The 19,948-nt window shown below is 34.8% G+C and overlaps 1 protein-coding gene across 3 annotated transcripts in view; it reads left to right on the top strand.

Annotated features, from left to right (window-relative positions):
* camk2a (calcium/calmodulin-dependent protein kinase II alpha) overlaps positions 1–19,948 on the top strand; it is a 56,230-nt gene that overhangs the window by 29,884 nt on the left and 6,398 nt on the right. Inside the window, exons 7-17 of one of the 3 annotated variants that reach the window (XM_058758051.1) lie at positions 1,318–1,420; positions 5,434–5,517; positions 6,220–6,314; positions 6,410–6,532; positions 6,970–7,053; positions 7,779–7,821; positions 12,236–12,276; positions 14,155–14,187; positions 14,518–14,566; positions 16,409–16,484; positions 18,307–18,401. In XM_058758051.1, coding sequence (XP_058614034.1) covers positions 1,318–1,420; positions 5,434–5,517; positions 6,220–6,314; positions 6,410–6,532; positions 6,970–7,053; positions 7,779–7,821; positions 12,236–12,276; positions 14,155–14,187; positions 14,518–14,566; positions 16,409–16,484; positions 18,307–18,401 — 826 coding nt within the window. Of the gene's footprint in view, positions 1–1,317; positions 1,421–3,464; positions 3,946–5,433; positions 5,518–6,219; positions 6,315–6,409; positions 6,533–6,969; positions 7,054–7,778; positions 7,822–12,235; positions 12,277–14,154; positions 14,188–14,517; positions 14,567–16,408; positions 16,485–18,306; positions 18,402–19,948 lie in introns of those variants that run through there. The other 2 variants (XM_058758053.1, XM_058758052.1) reach the window with 2 other exon arrangements.

The following is a 19,948-nucleotide window of genomic DNA, read 5'->3' as shown; positions in this document are numbered from 1 at the left end:
GCTGATTGGCATGTCACCATATTCTAATTTGTTGAGATAGTGAATTGGTGGGTTTTTGTTAAATGTGAGCCTAAATCATCACAATTAAAAGAACCAAAGACTTAAACTACTTCAGTCTGTGTGCATTGAATTTATTTAATACACGAGTTTCACAATTTGAGTTGAATTACTGAAATAAATGAACTTTTCCACGACATTCTAATTTATTGAGATGCACCTGTGTGTGTATATATATATATATATATATATATATATGTCAACTCTGAATGTAGAATGAAGCAGCCACATGCACAAGGATTATTTTTATGTAAAGTGGTTAAAAATGCAGTAATGCAGTACAATATGATTGTAGTACTAATACAATTTACCATAATCCTGGATCAAATCAGTTTCTGAACAGTTTGAACTGACATTCAAAAAATTAACAAATTTGCAAAATCTTGCAAGAGATAAAAAAAAAAAAAAAAAATGGATTCTGGGTTGCTCATATAGTATGTAAATCACCTGTATGTTATCTAGTCAAATTAACCTTTATTTATAAAGTGCTTTCAAAAACACAAGAGGTTATCTGTAGTTAGTGTAAAAAAAGGTCAGCACAGGTGGCTTTGTGGTATTTGTTAAAAGCCTCACAGAAACATTTTGCCCAAGCTGCTCAAGTACAGAGCATTTCAGTAGTTCAGATAGGATGACATGAAAGCATGGGTAATTTTCTCCAAATCGTTAAAATGGAGGACATATTTCAGTTTTGAGACATTTGGAAATGGAAAAAATTTAGAGACCCAAATCAAAAATGAGTGTTACCACATCCATCTGACCAAAAAGAATTAAAGAAATTTAGCTTGAAGAAAGTTATTAGCCAACCAACATTTTGCATCAGCCAAAAGGTAATGAAGGGATTTAACTAAATTCAAATAAATAAATAAATGATCACCATGCTTCATTTTTTTTAATTGCCTCAAATGAGAGTATATATAAAGAGAATGCAACAGGTCATAAGACCGAGCCTTGGGGCACCCCACATCTGATGTGGACAGGTGATGATGAGCAATTCGTCATTCCAAGTGAAAATGTTCTATGCTGTAAATAATAGGGGAAACACTTAGGACCAAGCTCTGAATGCCAATGCACTGCCTGAGATGTACAATTAAGATAACAATTAATAGTATCGAAAACTTTTGAACAAATAAATTTAGTGAAATACCACTCCCCAATATTTGTATGTTCTAATAAGTTGGAGGAAAAAACAACTACATGTTCATTAGCACTTTATCCATGAATCTTTTTCCCTTTTTGTCCCGTTTGTGTCCATGTTTCTAGCCAGAGAACCTACTTCTGGCTTCCAAATCCAAAGGTGCAGCTGTGAAGTTAGCAGACTTTGGCCTTGCCATTGAGGTTGAAGGGGACCAACAGGCTTGGTTTGGTAATGACCCATTTATTATACCACCAAAAAGCATTAATATAGAATTGAACAAAACATAGATTAACACTCCAAAGATGTATTTATATAATATTAATGTCACGCTTAAATTTGGGGACCAGTTCTTACTATTAACTAACTATTAACTATGACTTTTGCCTCAATAGACTCCTAATTTGCTGCTTATTAATAGTTGTTAAGTTAGGTATACAGTAGGACTAAGCTATCTAAAATATGCTCATGAAGAATAATGCATTAATATGTGCTTTGTAAGTACTAATAATCAGCCAATATGCTAGTAATATGCATGCTAATAAGAAAATAGTTAATAGTGAGAACTGGTTCCTAAAGTGTTACCTTATTAAGTATATGAAATGCAGTGCCATTCTATTCACTTTTAAATGATTGTTAATATTTGCACCTGTTTTGGTTCTGATTTTAATCTTTATGCATTTTACACATACACACACAAAACCATATGAATTTATGTTCTCTTTCATATGAGTCACTTCAGTGCTGCGTCATTAGCTGGCGGTATGTGAACTTAAGCTGTGCCCCTCTGGATGTATGTGTTGATGTGCATATCATTGGGCCTTACCGCCATGCTGTTCAGATTCCAGTGGGTTTTAACACGCCTCACACTCTTTCACACATAATGGAGACAAAACATCCCTCATTTAATAAATGCGTAATTTACTTCATCTTCATTACATTGCATGTTCTGAATAAGATCTACAGAACTACCTAAGTAGTCTTCATTTGATACTTTTTACTGTTACTCAAGTAATTACTATCATCATTACTTTTTCTTCTACTTGAGTAATTATTTCTAATAAGTACTTGTACTTTCATTTGAGTCCAGTATTTGGTTATTCTACCCACTCAGAAACATTTGCCTGAAAGTGAGGCATTACATTACATAATTCAGGGACAGGGCGCTTTTTTATCAAAAGGAGGTTTCCTTGTTGATAGGCTGAGTGGCCTGTGTGATAGTTGTTTGTGTATGTTACCTGGCTGAAAAGATTCCGTATATGCAATATATATGCAATTCTCAATTATTTAAATAAAATGACAATGTCATGTCTTGTCTGATTATACCCTCACTGCTGGCCACTTTATTAGGTACACCTTGTGATTATGGGGTTGGACAATCTTTTGCCTTCAGAACTAGCATACAGTAGATTCAACATGGTTCTGGAAACGTTCCTCAGAGATTTTACTCCATATTGACATGACGCAGTTGCTGCAGATTTGTCGGTTGCTCATCCATGATGTGAATCTCCTGTTCCAGCACATTCCAGAGGTGCTCTATTGGATTGAGATCTGGTGACTTTGGAGGCCATTTGAATTTACTAAGCTCACTGTCAAGTTTGAGATGATTTGAGCTTTGTGACATGGCACGTTATCCTGCTGGAAGTAGCTATTACAAGATGGGTATGCTGTGCTCATAAAGCGATGGACATGGTCAGCAGCAATACTCAGGTAGGCTATGGCATTTAAACAATGCTCATTTTGTACGAGGGGGCCCAAAGTGTGCCAAGAAAATATCCCTAACACCAGCACCAGCAGCCTGAACCGTTTATACAAGGCATTTTGATGTTGTTTATGATAAATTCTGACCCATCTGAATGTTGCTGCAGAAATCAAGACTCATTAGACCAGGCAACCTTTTTCCAATCTTCTATTGTGCAGTTTTGGTGAGCCCATGTGAACTGTAGCCTCAGTTTTCTGTTCTTAGCTGGCAGGAGTGGCACCCAGTGTGTTCTTCTGCTGCTGAAGCCCATATGCTTCGAGGTTTGACGTGTTGTGCGTTCAGAGATGCTCTTCTTTATACCTCGGTTGAAACAAGTGTTTTTTTGTTTGTTTGTTTTTTTGAGTTGCTGTTGTCTTTCTATCCGCTCAAACCAGTCTGGCCATTCTCCTCTGACCTCTGGCATCAACAAGGCATTTTTAGATATTTGCATTAACAAGCTGTTGAACAGATGAACATAATAAAGTGCCCAGTGAGTGTATATCTGATATTGCTGTGTCTAATACACAGGGCCGGGTTATCCATAGACGGGATTGGGCGAGTGCCCTGGGGCACCAGCCAATAAGGGGGCACCAAGTGATTAAGAAAATAACTAGACCTTTAAAATATTTTTAATGTTTTGTATATATTATTTTGCTGGAAGAGTTGCAGATGCATAGAAAATAAACAGTTAATGATCCAATGTATACAGAGAGAATATAAAATATATGCATGCATATAGAACTGCGATTGGGTCAGGCCACAGTGTAATTGCGCCCTCCCCCAGTCAGAGTCGAGCCCGCCAATTTATAATATTCAATTCATAATGGATAGGCAGCATCAGCGTAGCAGTTGGGCTAAATGTAAATTAAAAAATGAGAAAATATCAGGGCACATAGCCAGGGCTCTACAATGCGACTGAAAAGTACTGCGTGCAACTATCAAAACATACCCGATCAGCATTTGTGTTTGCGCTCAGGGGAGCTTCAAAGATTTCTACTTGCGTGTTTGTGCAGCAGTGAGTAATGTGTCGCAGACATTAATTTCTTGAATGCAATGTTAATCAGAATCCACTCACTGCTCAAAATACTTTTGTTCATTGCTGAGTTATGCAAGCTCACAAATCCTCTCGTTATAACAAACAAAGTGTAGACAGGGTGTAAATAAGAGATTCGTTGTGCAGTGTAGATCTCTTCATTGATTATTATGGAGCTTTGTGAGATTGCGATGAACTGTGACAGCTTTTAAAGATTATAGGGGAGTTTGCAAATGTGATATCAAATTAATACAACAGTTCAACAAACAATAAGTTATATAAAGTGATGTACATTGTATGAATTTAACAATATTTCCCGATTTTGCTCTATTTCGTAAAGGAAAATAGGTTCAAACAGTCACAGCTGAGCCGCTGCGCATCTCCATTCAAATACAGCGTTGTTTCGTTTATGAATGAACCTGCGTTTTAAATGAATCTAGAGTCAGTGATTCAATTATCCATTCATAAAGACAGTGCCTGCGTCCCAATGTGCATACTATCCATCCTAAATTCTATGTGATAGTAGTCATTTTCAATACTATTTAGGGCAGATAGGGTGGATAGTATGCACATTGGGACGCAGGGAGTCACTTGCTTCGTTCCTGAATGAATCAGCCGTTCAAACAAATCAGTTAAATGAATGATTCAGTGATAAAATCAGTGACTTGCTGCCACCTGCTGGCAGTTTTATTTTTAAAGTGTCATAGTTACTTAAATAATTTCAATCAAACAACAGTTCTATATTCAAAATTTTATATTTAAAACATTAATCTCACAACATTGTTATGAATTTAAAACATCTATCCCACCTCTGAGCCTTTGTAAATGTCTGTAAATTTACCTTCATGCCACTTTTGTGTTCTGTGCCACCTTTGTAGTGGAAACTGATTTTGTTAATATTGATTTATTTTGATTGGTAACTTATTATTATTATTCTACCTGTTCTTATTCTATTTTTTTATTATTAGACATTTTGGAAAAGCTTATAAATATGGACTTTTGAATTTGACATAATGACATACTTTTAATAAAATTCGAGCAAAAAAAAAAATTGCATTGCAAAAAATACCAGAAAATGCCCCTGTAAATCACTTTAAGGAGTCAAATATCACCTTCTAATGGGAAAGCTAATTTTTGTTATTGATCAGAAGGTGCTCCTGAATTTTCGCTTCAAATGTGCTCACCCTAGGGCACTACACTGTGTTAATCCGGGCCTGCTAATACAACAAATTTATTAGAACCTTACACTGTTTAAACAACCTAATTTTGAATGTAAAGTGTGTGAGATTTGTTTAATTTTTGACATTAACTGTCATTGATTTATTTGCTAGATTATGAAAGTAAAATCTTTTACAGTTGTGATAATATGTATTGTATGCAGCTAGTGTCATGCTGCAGTGCTCAGTATTTTAAATAATGTTATTTTGTAATGATTTTTAGAACATTATTTTTTTTTTTTCTTCACATCAGGGTTTGCTGGCACTCCTGGTTACCTGTCCCCAGAAGTCTTACGGAAGGACCCCTATGGAAAAGCTGTAGACCTGTGGGCATGTGGTTAGTTTGTCCGTGTTTTTGCATCAAACACTGATATATGTTAATGTCGTATGTGTTTTAAGGTAGAATTACATCACAAATGTGATCACTAATGTACTCGTCAAGAAGCTCCCCTCTTTCATTTTGAGTTGCAACAGTATTCAGTGACATTTTAGATAAAAGTATTTTCCCAATTTGTATTTTCGATAGTTTGAGGAGGTCCTTTTCTGTTCTGGGATGAGAAAAGCCTTGTGCACAAAGTGAGATCCATTAAGAAATTGTTTACTGAGTCTGGTGTGCAACACATTTTGCCATCATCAAGCCAAGCCACATCAACCCAACATCAGTGCCTTGATGCTCTTGTGTCTAAATGGGAGCAAATCTCTGCAGTCATATATCAAGGATCAATACATTTTAGTAAATTATCTATTTTTTATATATATGTTTATAGATAAACGTTTGAGCAAACCATGGTACATTGTACAAGTAGCCACAACCTATAGCTGTGTAATCTTTCCCGTGAATGCATTTTCAAAAATACCCCTGTTGTACAGAAAAACCACAACTGCACATTTGAGACACATAGTCAAATAAAAAAATAAAAAAAGTTATAACACTCCTTGGTCTTCCCTTGCACAATGGCACCAGTATTGCATAGACCAAAGTTGTTCATTTGTTTACAGAGTATTGTGAAATCATTTCTCCTAACTTAATTTCCTTTAGGTGTGATTCTCTACATCCTGCTGGTTGGATACCCACCCTTTTGGGATGAAGACCAGCATAGACTCTATCAGCAAATTAAAGCCGGCGCCTATGATGTCAGTTTATGCATCCTTCATATAATATTGATGATAATGCCAGAAGTGCTAATGGATGTCTGATTCACACTTGGACCACTTTGTTACACCCACAGTTTCCTTCACCTGAGTGGGATACAGTCACTCCTGAGGCGAAAGATCTTATTAATAAGATGCTGACCATCAACCCATCTAAACGCATCACTGCCGCGGAGGCACTCAAGCACCCATGGATCTCAGTGAGTTCACAACCGAAACACCATTTCTGTCCTTCCATCAGTACTTTACAGCATATATACAGGTTTTATCTAGTTAATATGTTCCCATATTATTGCTATGGATCACTTACATGTATATTTGAATTCAGTTAATTTAGTCAGCAAATGAATGAAACCTAATATAGTTATGGTTATAATTATCTTTATAGTTACTGTAGCATTCATTGTGTTAGCAGGTCTTTACTGTACACAGTAATTTGCTCTGCTCGTGTTTCATAAACACTATACTTGAGTAAATATTTATCAGACGTGTTTTTAGCATTTTGACAGCCATGATCTAAAAGGAATATTTATTAGATGATTAATTCAAAGTTCTTTTATTATACAGAGATTACATGTTCTGGAAATGTCTGCAGAACTAATGTTCTCCAAATAACCTCTGGTTTCACCTCTTTTAGCATCGCTCCACTGTTGCATCTTGCATGCACAGACAGGAGACAGTTGAATGCTTGAAGAAGTTCAACGCTAGAAGAAAGCTCAAGGTAAGTTTGTATAAGGTTGTGAGAAGCTCTTCTGTGAGTTGCATTTAAAGTTGGAACTGAAAGGTTGCAGGTTGCAACCCCATAAGAGTTGTTCCATGAATAATAATAATAATCATGCCCCAAGTGACACACTTCACTTTAATAAATTATGGGTGAAAATCAGGCTATTTGGAGCTCTTTACAATCACAGTTGTACACCGTTCTGAACTGAATCAAGAATGCCTTTTGAATTCTGATTCAGTTCCAGAATTTGAACTGAAGTAGCAAACAAGATGTAGAATTGCAATTTGAATGTCTGGAATAAACATAAACATTTATTTATTCATTCATTCATTTTTAATTAGAAAAGACAAACTTTGAATGTTGGTTTGACAAAGATTTTAAAAAAAAAAAGGGAAAATAAAGTTTAAAGACCTTAAGGACAGATAGAAATTTGTATTTATATATCATAACATTCACCGTATTTATTAGTGAAATAAAACTTTTATGTACCAAGAAGTAATTTTCCTGAATGAATTACCAGTGTTAAATATATTTTTAATTGCAGTTCTTTACTTCCTCTTCCTGTCATGTCGTTTAAATTTCCTGTGGTGTAGATTAAATTCAAACTCCAACTAATGAACTAAAAGGGAGCCAGTTCATCAATTCTGAATTTTGCATAGCAATACAGCGTTATTACTAAGAAATATTTGCTAAAAGATCCTCTGTTTTTTTGTTTTTTTAAGGGTGCTATTCTCACTACAATGCTGGCCACCAGAAACTTCTCAGGTAACTCTAATAATCTATCTAATCTGCTTGAGTACAGTATGTCTTTTATCAGGAACCACAGATGATCTTACACTGGAATAGTTTGGATTCACGGTGCATCGAAGGTTTGTACAGAGGCTTGATGATTCTGTGAAGTTGTATTTGACACCTTCTAGTGAAATATGGTTGATTCTTATGAGTCTGGCATTTGCAAGCTTTTGGAAATTTTATAAAACAAATTTGAAGTATCGGCATGTCTATCCAAGCCATGTCATCCTACCAAATTTAACTTAAGAAGGGTTGGGCAAAATAATGTAAATACACATTATCGTAGGGATTAATATCATTTGTAGGCTATGATTGAAAACAATGTGATTATCTTTTATATAGAGTATATCAGTGTAGTTTATGTTGTGAATTCACTCAGCGGTGTTTAGTACAGAATTTGTCAGAACAAATCACAGAAGCCCGTTTAGCAGGAGCGTCTGTTACCTTAACAGCCCAGTCGTTTGGTGTTTAAAGAACAACAGTCTTTACGATTATGACTGCAGACAAAAAGCATGGCAAGACTTTATCAGCGAAGAACAATAGTGGGCGAAAACTGAAGTGAATTATCATCAAACACTAAGACAGATCATGTCCAAACAACAGCAGCAAAGTGACAGCAAGCCTCAATATTTACTGTGAAGACCACAACAACTGTCCACAGAGAAAGAGCTGCATGTTGTAAAAAATTTAATAACAGAAACCAAGGCTAATGTCATGATTATAGTCATGAGTCATGATTATAAAACCAAGATGAACTTCAGCATCTGGCCTGCCCAGACAAATCAGCTCACTTGATTATTACATATTCATATATAGAAGAGTGAGAAGCTGATTCCCTTCTCCAACATCTCTGAAGAAACTGGCAGTTTTTCTGATAGATGAAATTCATGTGAGAAAGTTGTGAATGTATTCTGGGGGTAGGAAGCTGTATTAAAGGCAGATGGTGGTAAAATAAATATTTCCTATGTTCTAGGCATTCACATTATTTTGTCCAACCCTTGTACTAAACATAGAGACTGATAAATGAATGAGAAACCAGTGTAAAATGCAAAGTCCCAAGTTCTCAATATACAGGTGATACAGGTGACCTCTGGTGGTGAGATGACGGTACAAATGTTATAACTCGTAACACATCCTAGATGGAGCTATAATGCATACAAGTTTTATTATATAAGCACCTTATTGTGTAAACTCTGATTCTGCTATAGAGAGATCAGTCTAGTCTAATGTTAGTTTATTTCAATTTGAGAGGTCGCCGTATGGCAATGTGTATGGGACCATTGCCAGTTCACTGAGAGCTACCCCATGCTTATAATGAACAGAACAGAATCTAGCGTTGCTATGGATACTTGATATTATTTCTATCTTTATAGTTATCATTCTTGGTGTAAATATTTGACAGGTTAGAACTTCACTTGGTTGTGTCAGGATTTAAAGACAAAACATGGGAGACCTTTGCCACTGGCCAAGCTTTAAAATCCCAGCATATATAACCATTCATAACGCAAAGATGATCAGTGTTGGGTGGTAACTAGTAGTGTAACTAATTACTAATAAGATTTCAGTAATAATATTACAGTTACCATCCATAAAACAGCTTAGTTACTTCAATCAAATAATTCCTAGATTTATTTTCATCATTTTCATGACTCGCACATGCATGTGATGTCCCCAGTGCAGCAGGCAAGCTTGGAATATGGAAAAGCAGATTCAGCAGATAGAAATATTGCATTATATTGATTTTGTCAGGAAAAAAGATCTGTTGTGTAAGTTGTGGCTTTACTTTACTCTGGCATTACATCCCTCTGATCAGCATGTGGTACATTATATAACTATAATTAAAAATACTTTGGGAAAATTAAACAGTTTCTTACAAATTCATGTGATTTGATAAAAAACATAACGAAATTTAATCGCATATGGGTAACGGAAAAATTACTTCAAGCTACACATGACAATTAATGAGATTACACTTCTACTTAAATGTCACTATTAATCACTATTGAGTGTTTGTAATAACTTCTGACTGCGATCCAATGTGGATTTTGTCAAATGATGAGGCAGAAATATGTTATTAGTAACATTCTAGAAGAATTATGTGGAAGATACACAGTTACAACTGCTGTGGGGCGTAAAGAAAAAGTAACTAGTAGTGTAACTAATTACTGTTGCCAGAAAGTAATAAGTAAAGTAACTATATTACTTTTGAAAGAAGTAACTAGTAATGAGTAATTTATTACATTCTTTGAGTAACTAGCCCAACACTACATGGCCCTTACCAAGGACAGTTCGCATTTGCAAGATGAAGATGATGAAGTTGTTCTTTAGGTATATTTTTAGTTTTTCAGGTGTAAATTAGTGAAGCTTCGATGAAATTCCTTCCATTGGTTCTATATTGGTAAATGTGCAAAGCGTGTACAAAATACAAAAAACATGAGCCTTCTGATTGAGATTTTGCCCACGTAATTTCGCCATTACTAAGGTAAATGTAGCCGCACCTTAAATGGAGAGTTCACCCAAAACTGAAAATTTGCTGTTAATTTACTTGAACTTAAGATGCAGGTGACTTTTTTCTTCAGTAAAACAGTACAAGATTTTGAGCTGAAACAGTGCTCCTTGGCGATTCATAAAATACAAGTAATTGGCTACTGCCACTTCGAGAGTCAAAAAAGCATATCAGGCAACACAAAATTAATATCATGGCTCCTGATGATATATTGAGATATTATGAAGCGAAACAATCAGTCTGTGCAAGAAACTAAACATTATTTACAACATTATTACCTGTAATCCAGAGCCTCAGGCAAACGGTCCGGAGTGATGTCTAGTTCACAAATTCATTTCACTGCAAAAAAATGGCTTATCTTACTTAGTATTTTTGTCTTGTTTCTAGTCAAAATATCTAAACATTCTCAAATCAAGATACTTTTACTAGATAAGCAAAATGACTTAAGATATTTAGTCTTGTTTCCAGGGGGGAAATAAACTAAATGAAGTGCATTTTGCTTAAAACAAGTAAAATGATCTGCCAGTGGGGTAATACTCTTGTTTTAAGAATATTTGACTTAAGTAAGATAAGCCATTTTTTGCAGTTTTGAGCCTTTTCCTTTTGCTAAACTGGATGAAGCAGTTCACCAAATCAGACTGAAGCGTCTGAAACAGCTTGTGGCTCGAGTGAACGTGAGATGGACAGAGCGTGAAAAAGTGAACGTTTTTATGGTTTCTCGTGGTTTATGTTAAAAGTTGAGTTGATTAGTTTATTCACTTAATATGCATTAGACATATAAAACATCCAGATTTCATATCAATCCTGGGTGCTTTAATAATATAATTGTCTATATTAGGTGTACGTTATTGCATGATTACATAAATGGACTAGTAAATCGGTTAGAACTAGTTTGCAGAAACGAATCTGACTTCCCTGTTTCTTGATTACAGCCAATAATGTTATAAATAATGTTCAGTTTCCTGTAAAGGCTGATCGTTTCACTTTATAAGGCCACACTGTTGAAATGAAGTTGCGTTTGCTAGATATACGATCTTATTTTATTTTATTTTTATGTAGGCACCATGCATGTCTGTGCAAATGTTTTTAAATAGTAGGAGCATCCCGATTCCTTAATCCGATCCTGTTTGGAAACTATTTTCTTTTTTAAGAATTCTGTTCCTCGTGTGGGTGAGAGTCTGTAAAAGGTCAGCAATGTCTGATCTAAAATAGATTGCTCCACCTGTTCAAGTGTAGCAGCCGTAGCCATTCTATCACTCCCAAACACTCTTGATCATTCATCACATCCTGTCTATTTTTACCCAGAGTGGTCATTCTCCACTAACTGCTTTAAGATAATGTCCAGCGGAAACATACCAGCTTGAGTCAGCAGTGCACTTTTAGGGTTTAGTTACTCTCTCTGTCCATTATTATGTGAACATTTAAATTGTGGTACAGGTTTTTAATAAAAATAAAGAAAGGTAAAGAAATATATATATATATATATATATATATTTTTTTTTTTAATGCATCCTCAAAATCTTCTATTTTTGGACTAATTCTTGTGTGTTTTTTGTTATTCTTATATGCTTTTTCTGTTAAATCTACATGTATTCATACTTTTTAATCAAGATTTTTTTTTTTTTTTTACATTTGATCTGTGCTCACTGTTCCTGATTGTTTGTTTAGAGCAGCTTTAAAAAGCGAAGCCTTCCTGGAGTGTGGGAGTATGTGATTATGCATGCTGGAAACTCCCAGCACCTATTTTAGAAAGTCAACAGATCCTCCAGAGCCAAACTCCAGCTGGAGAGCCGAGCAGTGCTATGCCCCTCATGATGCTTTTCTGGGCTTTTGTGCCCTTTCTTATAGCAATTTCGCTCTTTTTCTTTGTCTCTCATTCAGGAGGAAAGAGCGGGATCAGCAAGAAGACAGATGGTGTGAAGGTAGGGTGGAAATCAGATATTCACTGTTTAGATAATTGATACAGATAATGATTTTAATGGACACTCTTTGGATTAAAGTATATAATTTGCACACTATCTTATTTATTATGTTATATATTTTATTTAGGGCTGTCAAGCAATTATTATGGCTTATTTTTTATCTAATTAATTAATTGCAAATTAATTGCACATCAATTTTCACTGAAAATTTAGTCTCAAAGATTATTATTGTTTTAGATGAGTAAAGCATTGAATATACATTACAAAAGGTAGATATAGTAAAAAATATTATGATTCAGCATTGCATAAATAATGATAATAATTTTTTAAGTTATTATGATTATTATTATCATACTCTGATAACTTAAATTACTTAAACTATCAGTATGTGGTAAGTCACAATCTTAATAAGCGAGACATTGAGTTATTCATTCAGCCAATTAGTTCAAAAAGTTGACTCATTCAGAAAAGAAGCAAATTATGTCTTTTCTGCTGTGAGATCTATTGGAACTATTTTTGTTGGTGAAATTGAGCAAAATATAATAGAACTGCGTAGCTGCTTTCTTTGTATAACAGGCAACATCATGGTCACCTGCATCATGTTTGTCAGCAACTGCATTTATACTGTAACAACTGTTACTACTGTACTACTGTAATGCTAACCAAAGGATGTCAGGAAAAAAATGGATGCTGTGTTAATTGTGTTAAATATTTTTAATGTGTCAACTGAAACAAATTAATTATTATTATATATATTATATTATATTATCGACAACAGTTGACTCCACTTGACAACAAGTGACTGTCTTTTTGTGTATCTGTGAGTGAGTCCTTTGAATCATTCAAACAACTGATTCTTTGAAAACACAAGAACAAAACACCACGGCTCATTCTGGAATAGCATACTTCTCGTACAATATCTGCCATATCATAAGCAAGTCCTGTGCTCACTGGGCCTGTCTGTTGTCTCACAGCACCATACATCCACTTTGGACCTCGTCTCATTCTGTTGCGAAGGTAAACTGGCATGTTCAAGGATTTCTACCCTAAACTGCGATTGTGGCAGCTCTTATCTGCTGATACCGAAGGACTCATGTCAATCGGCCAGTCGGTGGCACTACAGTGAACAACACAACAATTTCAAATATTATATATCTGGACCTCTGTGGACAGAGTCGGTCTTTGATTAAATATTGGAATATTATGTACTTTACAATGTTGAAATGTCAGACGTGCAATAAACAAATCAAACATTATTAAATATACATTGCTTGGAATCAAAGCAAGAATTGCAACTCATAGTTAATTGAGCAAGAAACTAACAGCAACAATAAAATCAAAGACATTTAATACACTGTATTACATAGAATATGGTAAATGTTGATTTTGCATCCTGGCCAATGTAATATTTTCATCAAATATGCTACAAAATATTTTGGTATAAATATTGGTATATATATAATGTATACACACACACACAGTCTTAAACACAGACTTCTTTTCTCCATACAGCTTGTGCATTATATTATTTAAGTATTCTAAATCCATACATTCACTATCATGTATGGAACAGACTGAAATAATAAAATCTCCAGAGTTCCCAGTCTGATTTGTCTGAATGGGAGCAATGCTAAATGGTCATTTCACCTGTAAACTACAGTGAGACTTGTTTTTCACAAGATCTGGTAGGTTGGTACAATAAACCATTTGAGAAAAAATTATAATAAGGTGGATTGAGCTTGTGAAGGACTGTTGTAGACTTGATGCAAGAACAAATTATTCACATACAGCATTCAGAATCACAGCTGTTCCTCTCATCGCCCTCTGTCCATCTCATAATGTTTGTTCCTGTCTAACCTCTTCTCATTTCTCTTCCAGAAAAGGAAGTCCAGTTCCAGCACCCAGCTGATGGTGAGTGTGAAACAGGCTCCGTCCTGTTGACAGTCTGCCACAAACTGGCAACCTTTAAAGGCCGCAACCCAACAATGAGCAAAACATGGCTGCCATGGAGCTGGACTTTCTTTTTTTCTGTTATTGATGTTACATCACATTTGTAAAGCTGATGGAGATCTGACTCATTTATTGTTGCAGGACCGAAGCTGCTGACTTGAAATCCTCTGATTTTCACTTATTCTTTCTTTCTTGAAGGCACAGAGAAAGCAGCCGGTCAACTCATGTTTTATTTGATCTTGGCTTTGAAACTAACAATAAAAATCCTGAATCTCAATGTGTCATTTATAGGAATCGTCAGAGAGTACCAACACCACAATTGAGGATGAGGATACTAGAGGTGAGATTGTCTGTCTGTTGGTCTTTTTCTGTTTCTAGGGATTCAGAGCACTGCATATTTCCTCCAGTTTCTGACACATCATACCAGGAGCTTCCTGTCAACGACATGCTCATTTGAATTAAAGACAGAGTTCACTCAAAAATTTAAATTTGCTGTTAATTTACTCTCCTTCAGGACATTCAGGATGCAGGTGACTTTCATCTTCAGTAGAACAGTTTTTAGCTGAAACTGTGGTAGTTGGTGATTCATAAAATGCATGTCAACAGCTACCGGTTTTTGAGAATGAAAAAAAAAAAAAAGCCTATAAGGAACACAAAATTAATACCCATGGCTCCTGATGTGATATACTGAGGTCTTATGAAGAAACATGATCAGTCTGTGCAAGAAACTGAACATTATTTTCAACATTATTACCTGTAATCCAGAGCTTCAGTCAGATGGTTCGGATTTGAGATCTGGTATGCGAACGAATCATTCTTTTGAACCGGTTCTTTTTAGTGAACTGGATGAACCAGTTCACCAAATCAGACTGAATCGTCTGAAACAGTTCGCGACTCAAACAGCAGAGATCTACAAGTTACTCAATCAAAACTCACTTTTGGACACCTGACAGTCACTCTGAATCGAAAGGAGCCAAAATAGTGGCGTAGCCTATCTGATCCTGTGATGAATGAACTGATTCAGTGCTCCAGTTCCTCCAACAGTCACTGAACTGAGGAAACAGATCGACTCGGACTGACGACCGATGAGCCGCTGATATGAGCATGTGTGAACCCACTTGAATGAAGGGGCATTGTTTATGTAAAAAAGTGAGCTGATGAAGGGAGTTTATTCACTTTATTTATTTTTTTTTTACCATTTAGCAGACGTTTTTATCCAAAGCGACTTACATTGCATTCAAGTTACAGTTTTTACATTTTATCAGCTCTTGCTTTCCCTGGGAATCGAACCCATGATCTTGGCGTTGCTAGCACCATGCTCTACTATTTGAGCTACAGGAAAGCTTTAGACATGCAAAACATCCACGTTTCATATCGTTACTGCACTGTAAAGAGTGATAAGTTGACTTAACTTAAAAAAATTGAGGAAACCTGTTGCCTTAAAATTATTAAATAAATAATATTTTTTTTTTTTTAAAGTTAAGTGAACTTGACAATTCACTTCACTTATTTTTTTAAATTATCATTTAAAAATTTTAAGGCAACGGGTTTCCTCAATTTTTTTAAGTTAAGTCAACTTATCACTTTTTACAGTGTGGGTGCTTTAATAATATAATAGATATGTGCTGTCATTGCGTGATTACGTAAACACACTAGTGAACCAATTCATTTAAACAAACTTTCCAAAATAACCAGTTCACGGAAACTAATCAGATTTCCCCATTTGCCTGAAGCTCTGGACAGGTAATATTACAGGTAATAATGTTGTAAATAATCTTCAGTTTCTTGCACAGACCGATTGTTTCACTTCATAAGACCTCCATATATCATCAGGAGCCACGGGTATTAATTGCGTCTTGCCTGTATTTGCTTTTTTGACTCTCAAAGTGAATTGCAGTAATCTTAAGAAACAAAGCCACCTATATATTGGATGGCCTGAGGGTGAGTAAATTAATTTTTGGAAAAATTGTCTATTGAATTAACCACAGAATTGTTCATTCTGATGTTACATTTATTTACCATGATTGGTTATGCAATTATTTATTTCGCAGGTACTTTTATTAAACTTCACTAACATTATAAGTCAATCTCAAGGAAAATAAAACTTCAAAGTGGCACATATATAGATAAATTTACCACATTCTGATCCCCTGAAACAACTTCTAAATATTTATCTTTGCAGTGAGGAAGCAAGAAATCATCAAAGTAACTGAGCAACTCATTGAAGCCATCAGCAATGGAGATTTTGAGAGTTACACGTGAGTTTGGGACTGTTTGTTTTTCATCCCGTCTTTCACCATCCACATTTGCTAATCTATAAATATGAATGTACTGTAGTGGAGACTGGCAACAGCTGTAACACTTTTTTCTTTATCATCTGTAAAGTCCTGTTCACATCACTATAACTATGAAGTTTTACTAATTGTTCTCATTATATGAGAATAGCATTCGCACCACAACTATACCGATAATGACAGAGTGGAATGAAATCATTGTAATCATGATATGTGATTAAATCATTGACAACCAATCTAAATCTAAATAATTTAAAGCAGCAGACAATATGACTGCAGTGCATGCTTATAATAAACAGAATGTTGTTGTGTGTTGGCATGGATGCAAATATAGTTGTTGTTCTTGGTGTGAATGGCCATTACTTTTTTACATTTTTTTAATGTATTTTTTGTGCAATTTTTCTTGCAACAAAAAATACAACTAATGCCTCTCTGAGGCAGAAGCCCTGTCCAAATGCATTACATAAAGTTCACTGGATGGTTGCGGTATGATACCGGCGGTATCGCATTTGTCAGCCATTGTTATTTTCTTTTTGCCTCTTGTCTGCATATAAACTTTTTACTTCTTTTACCCATATAGTCGCATGGTAACTGAGATCTTCAAAACTGGACCATTTTTGCATCCATATACATTTGACTACAAAAAAGCTAACTTGGTAGGATTTGTCAGGCATGACCTGAAGATCACATTTGGTGAAAAATGGTGAAAAGTGTGTAGGAGTAGTGGCAAAAAAACAATTGCAATCGTTGATCGCTGGGTGGTGCCATTTCCCAAATTCTCAGGGCTTCGAAGAGCAGTGCCGAGGATGCACAGCAAGTTTCATTTCAGCACATCAAAGATTTAAAAAGATGTTGTAGTTTGTTAAGATTCATGATGGTGAAGAGGCTAAAAGGCTGAGATGCACTGATATGGTCTGAATCTATAGAGCCATTGTGATTTTAGGACAAATAGCCTCTTGAAACAGTAGATGGTGCAGTCATAAAACTTGCAGATGGCCTCCATATCAGGGTTAAGGCTACACTGTAAAAAGTGAAAGTTGCTTTACTTAAAAAAATTGAGGAAACCCGTTGCCTTAAAATTATTAAGTACAAAATAATTTAAAAAAAAAAAGTTAAGTGAACTTGACAATTCAATTAACTTATTTTTTTAAATGATCATTTAAGTTGATTCAAATTTTAAGACAACGGTTTCCTCAATTTTTTTATGTTAAGTCAACTTATCACTTTTTACAGTGTAGAACAGCTGTGACTTCTGGGCATGCGCACATCAATATAACATCATTTTTGTCACACTACAACAATAATTACTGTTTTTGCATTATTGTAAGGGGTAGGTTTAGGGTTGGGGTAGGTGTAGACATTAATAAAACAATCTAATATGTAGAAATTTAGATGTATTGTTAGTCTCTGGCCGTAGCTGTATCCCCTCTAGCCACAACCTGATCAGGAACAAGTTATCATTCCAGATGTTCCTCACAGGAAACTTGTTCATTTCTGCTTCTCCTCTCAGTCTGAATGCTGGTGTGCCTGGCTTCCTAGGCTGATTATAAAATAATGTTTTAAAGAGCTCCTCAACCAGCTATCATCAAAAGAATTCATATTTCCTAGGATCGATCATCAAATTAAAGTAGGTATATATCACCATCCTGGCATGCAATAAAGAATTTATCTCTGGAAAACAACATGTGAAGATATTCAGAGACCAATAAGTTAATGCCAAGACTACCTTCAATATGATATATTATCAATATATTAATACAATGTATTATATTACGTTTGTGTGCAGGAAGATGTGTGATCCCAGTGTTACGGCGTTTGAGCCCGAGGCCCTGGGAAACCTGGTGGAGGGGCTGGATTTCCATCGCTTCTACTTTGAAAACTGTAAGATGCAACGTGTAGCTGTATTCTAATTTGTATTAAAAGCAAAATTCTAATTAGGTTCTGCCTAATGCTATTTGACCTCATGATTTTTTTTTAAGCTGCTTGAATATCAGTAGCTATGGAATCCTGTTTCAGACACTGAATTAAAAAGTAAAACAAGGTACTTGCAACTTTTTTTCTCGCAATTGCGTGATGTAAACTTGCAGTTCTGACTTTATTTCCCAGAATTTGCTATTCTGACTTTATATCTCGCAATTTTGACTTTATTTCTCAGATTTATGAGTTTATATCTCACAATTCGGACTTTTTTTCACAATTGTGAGAAACAAAACCATCAGAATTGTGAGAAAGATTTTCAGTGATTAGCATTATATTTCATATTGCTGTCAAACACCGTTTTATATGGTTTACAGAAAATATGCAAATAGTGGATATGGTCTGATCCAAAATATGTGATGTTTCTAAGTTGTCAAAGCAGAATATGATGTGGTGTTTAATTGTGACATCCAGAAAATTATTTGGGATTAATTTGTTCAAAACAATAAAGAAAAATATGAAAATGTCCAGCGAAGATGTAACACTGATGACAGGGGAGCTCCTTTCTGCTGCCTGTTCCTCTTTTGTTTACTTCATATACTGTATCACCATTTGTTGAGTAATAGAGGCCTTGATGAGTTATTTTTCAAGGAATTATGTTTCCTTTTTTTCTAGGATTAAAATGACTTGCCATGTCCAAACAGATTCAATAGCTGAAATATTTGTTAAATTCCACTGTTGTTGTGTTTTTAAGAATATAGGCATAAATGAAGTTATGCACTCTAAGAAAAGTAAAAAAAAAAAAAAGATTCAGTGTACAGTTTATATAAATGAATTTTCTTTTTGATTTCTCACAGGTGTTTTATTTTTAATTAATTTTATTAAATTATATGTTGCATTGTGTTTTAGCATACACTGAAAAAAAATGGTGTAGAAACAATTTTCACTGATAAAATGTTAGTAAACATCAAGGAATTAAAAATGAAACTGCAAGTGACATATCGAGTGACATATTTTTACAGTGTACAGTATGGGTAATTTTCTGCCAGGACATTATCCTGCATATGTATCTGATTTCTAAAATAAGGTCTTCAATGTTGTACCAATCATATTCAAAGGTAAACTACAGTCATCGAAACAGATTGTGTGCATTACCCAACAAACCATGTTTTCATTTTGTCAGTTTCTATTGGCCGTATCATATGTTCTTTAAAAATATGTTGAGGTAGCACATGGTAGCACTATCCCAACTAACAAAAATTTATTCTAAGAATGTTTTACTAATGTTCCAATTAAGTTCTCTGAACACTCAAAACATTTTTTAAATTTTTTTTTTCAAATGCTTAAAATCTGAATGTCAGAGGAATTTAACGAAATGTTCCTATTTTTTTTTTTTTTTTTCATTTTGCAAACATAAGAATTAATTTGGAATCTTCTCAAAACAAGTAGTAAATGGTAACATTTAAAAAACATTTGATGAATGTCCAACTAAATGGTTTCAGAAAAAAAAA

This window comes from Onychostoma macrolepis, chromosome 21 (assembly GCF_012432095.1).
Source record: "Onychostoma macrolepis isolate SWU-2019 chromosome 21, ASM1243209v1, whole genome shotgun sequence".
Lineage (NCBI taxonomy): Eukaryota > Metazoa > Chordata > Actinopteri > Cypriniformes > Cyprinidae > Onychostoma > Onychostoma macrolepis.
Note: the sequence above shows the minus strand (reverse complement) of the source record. Positions and strands in the feature narration are given on the sequence as shown.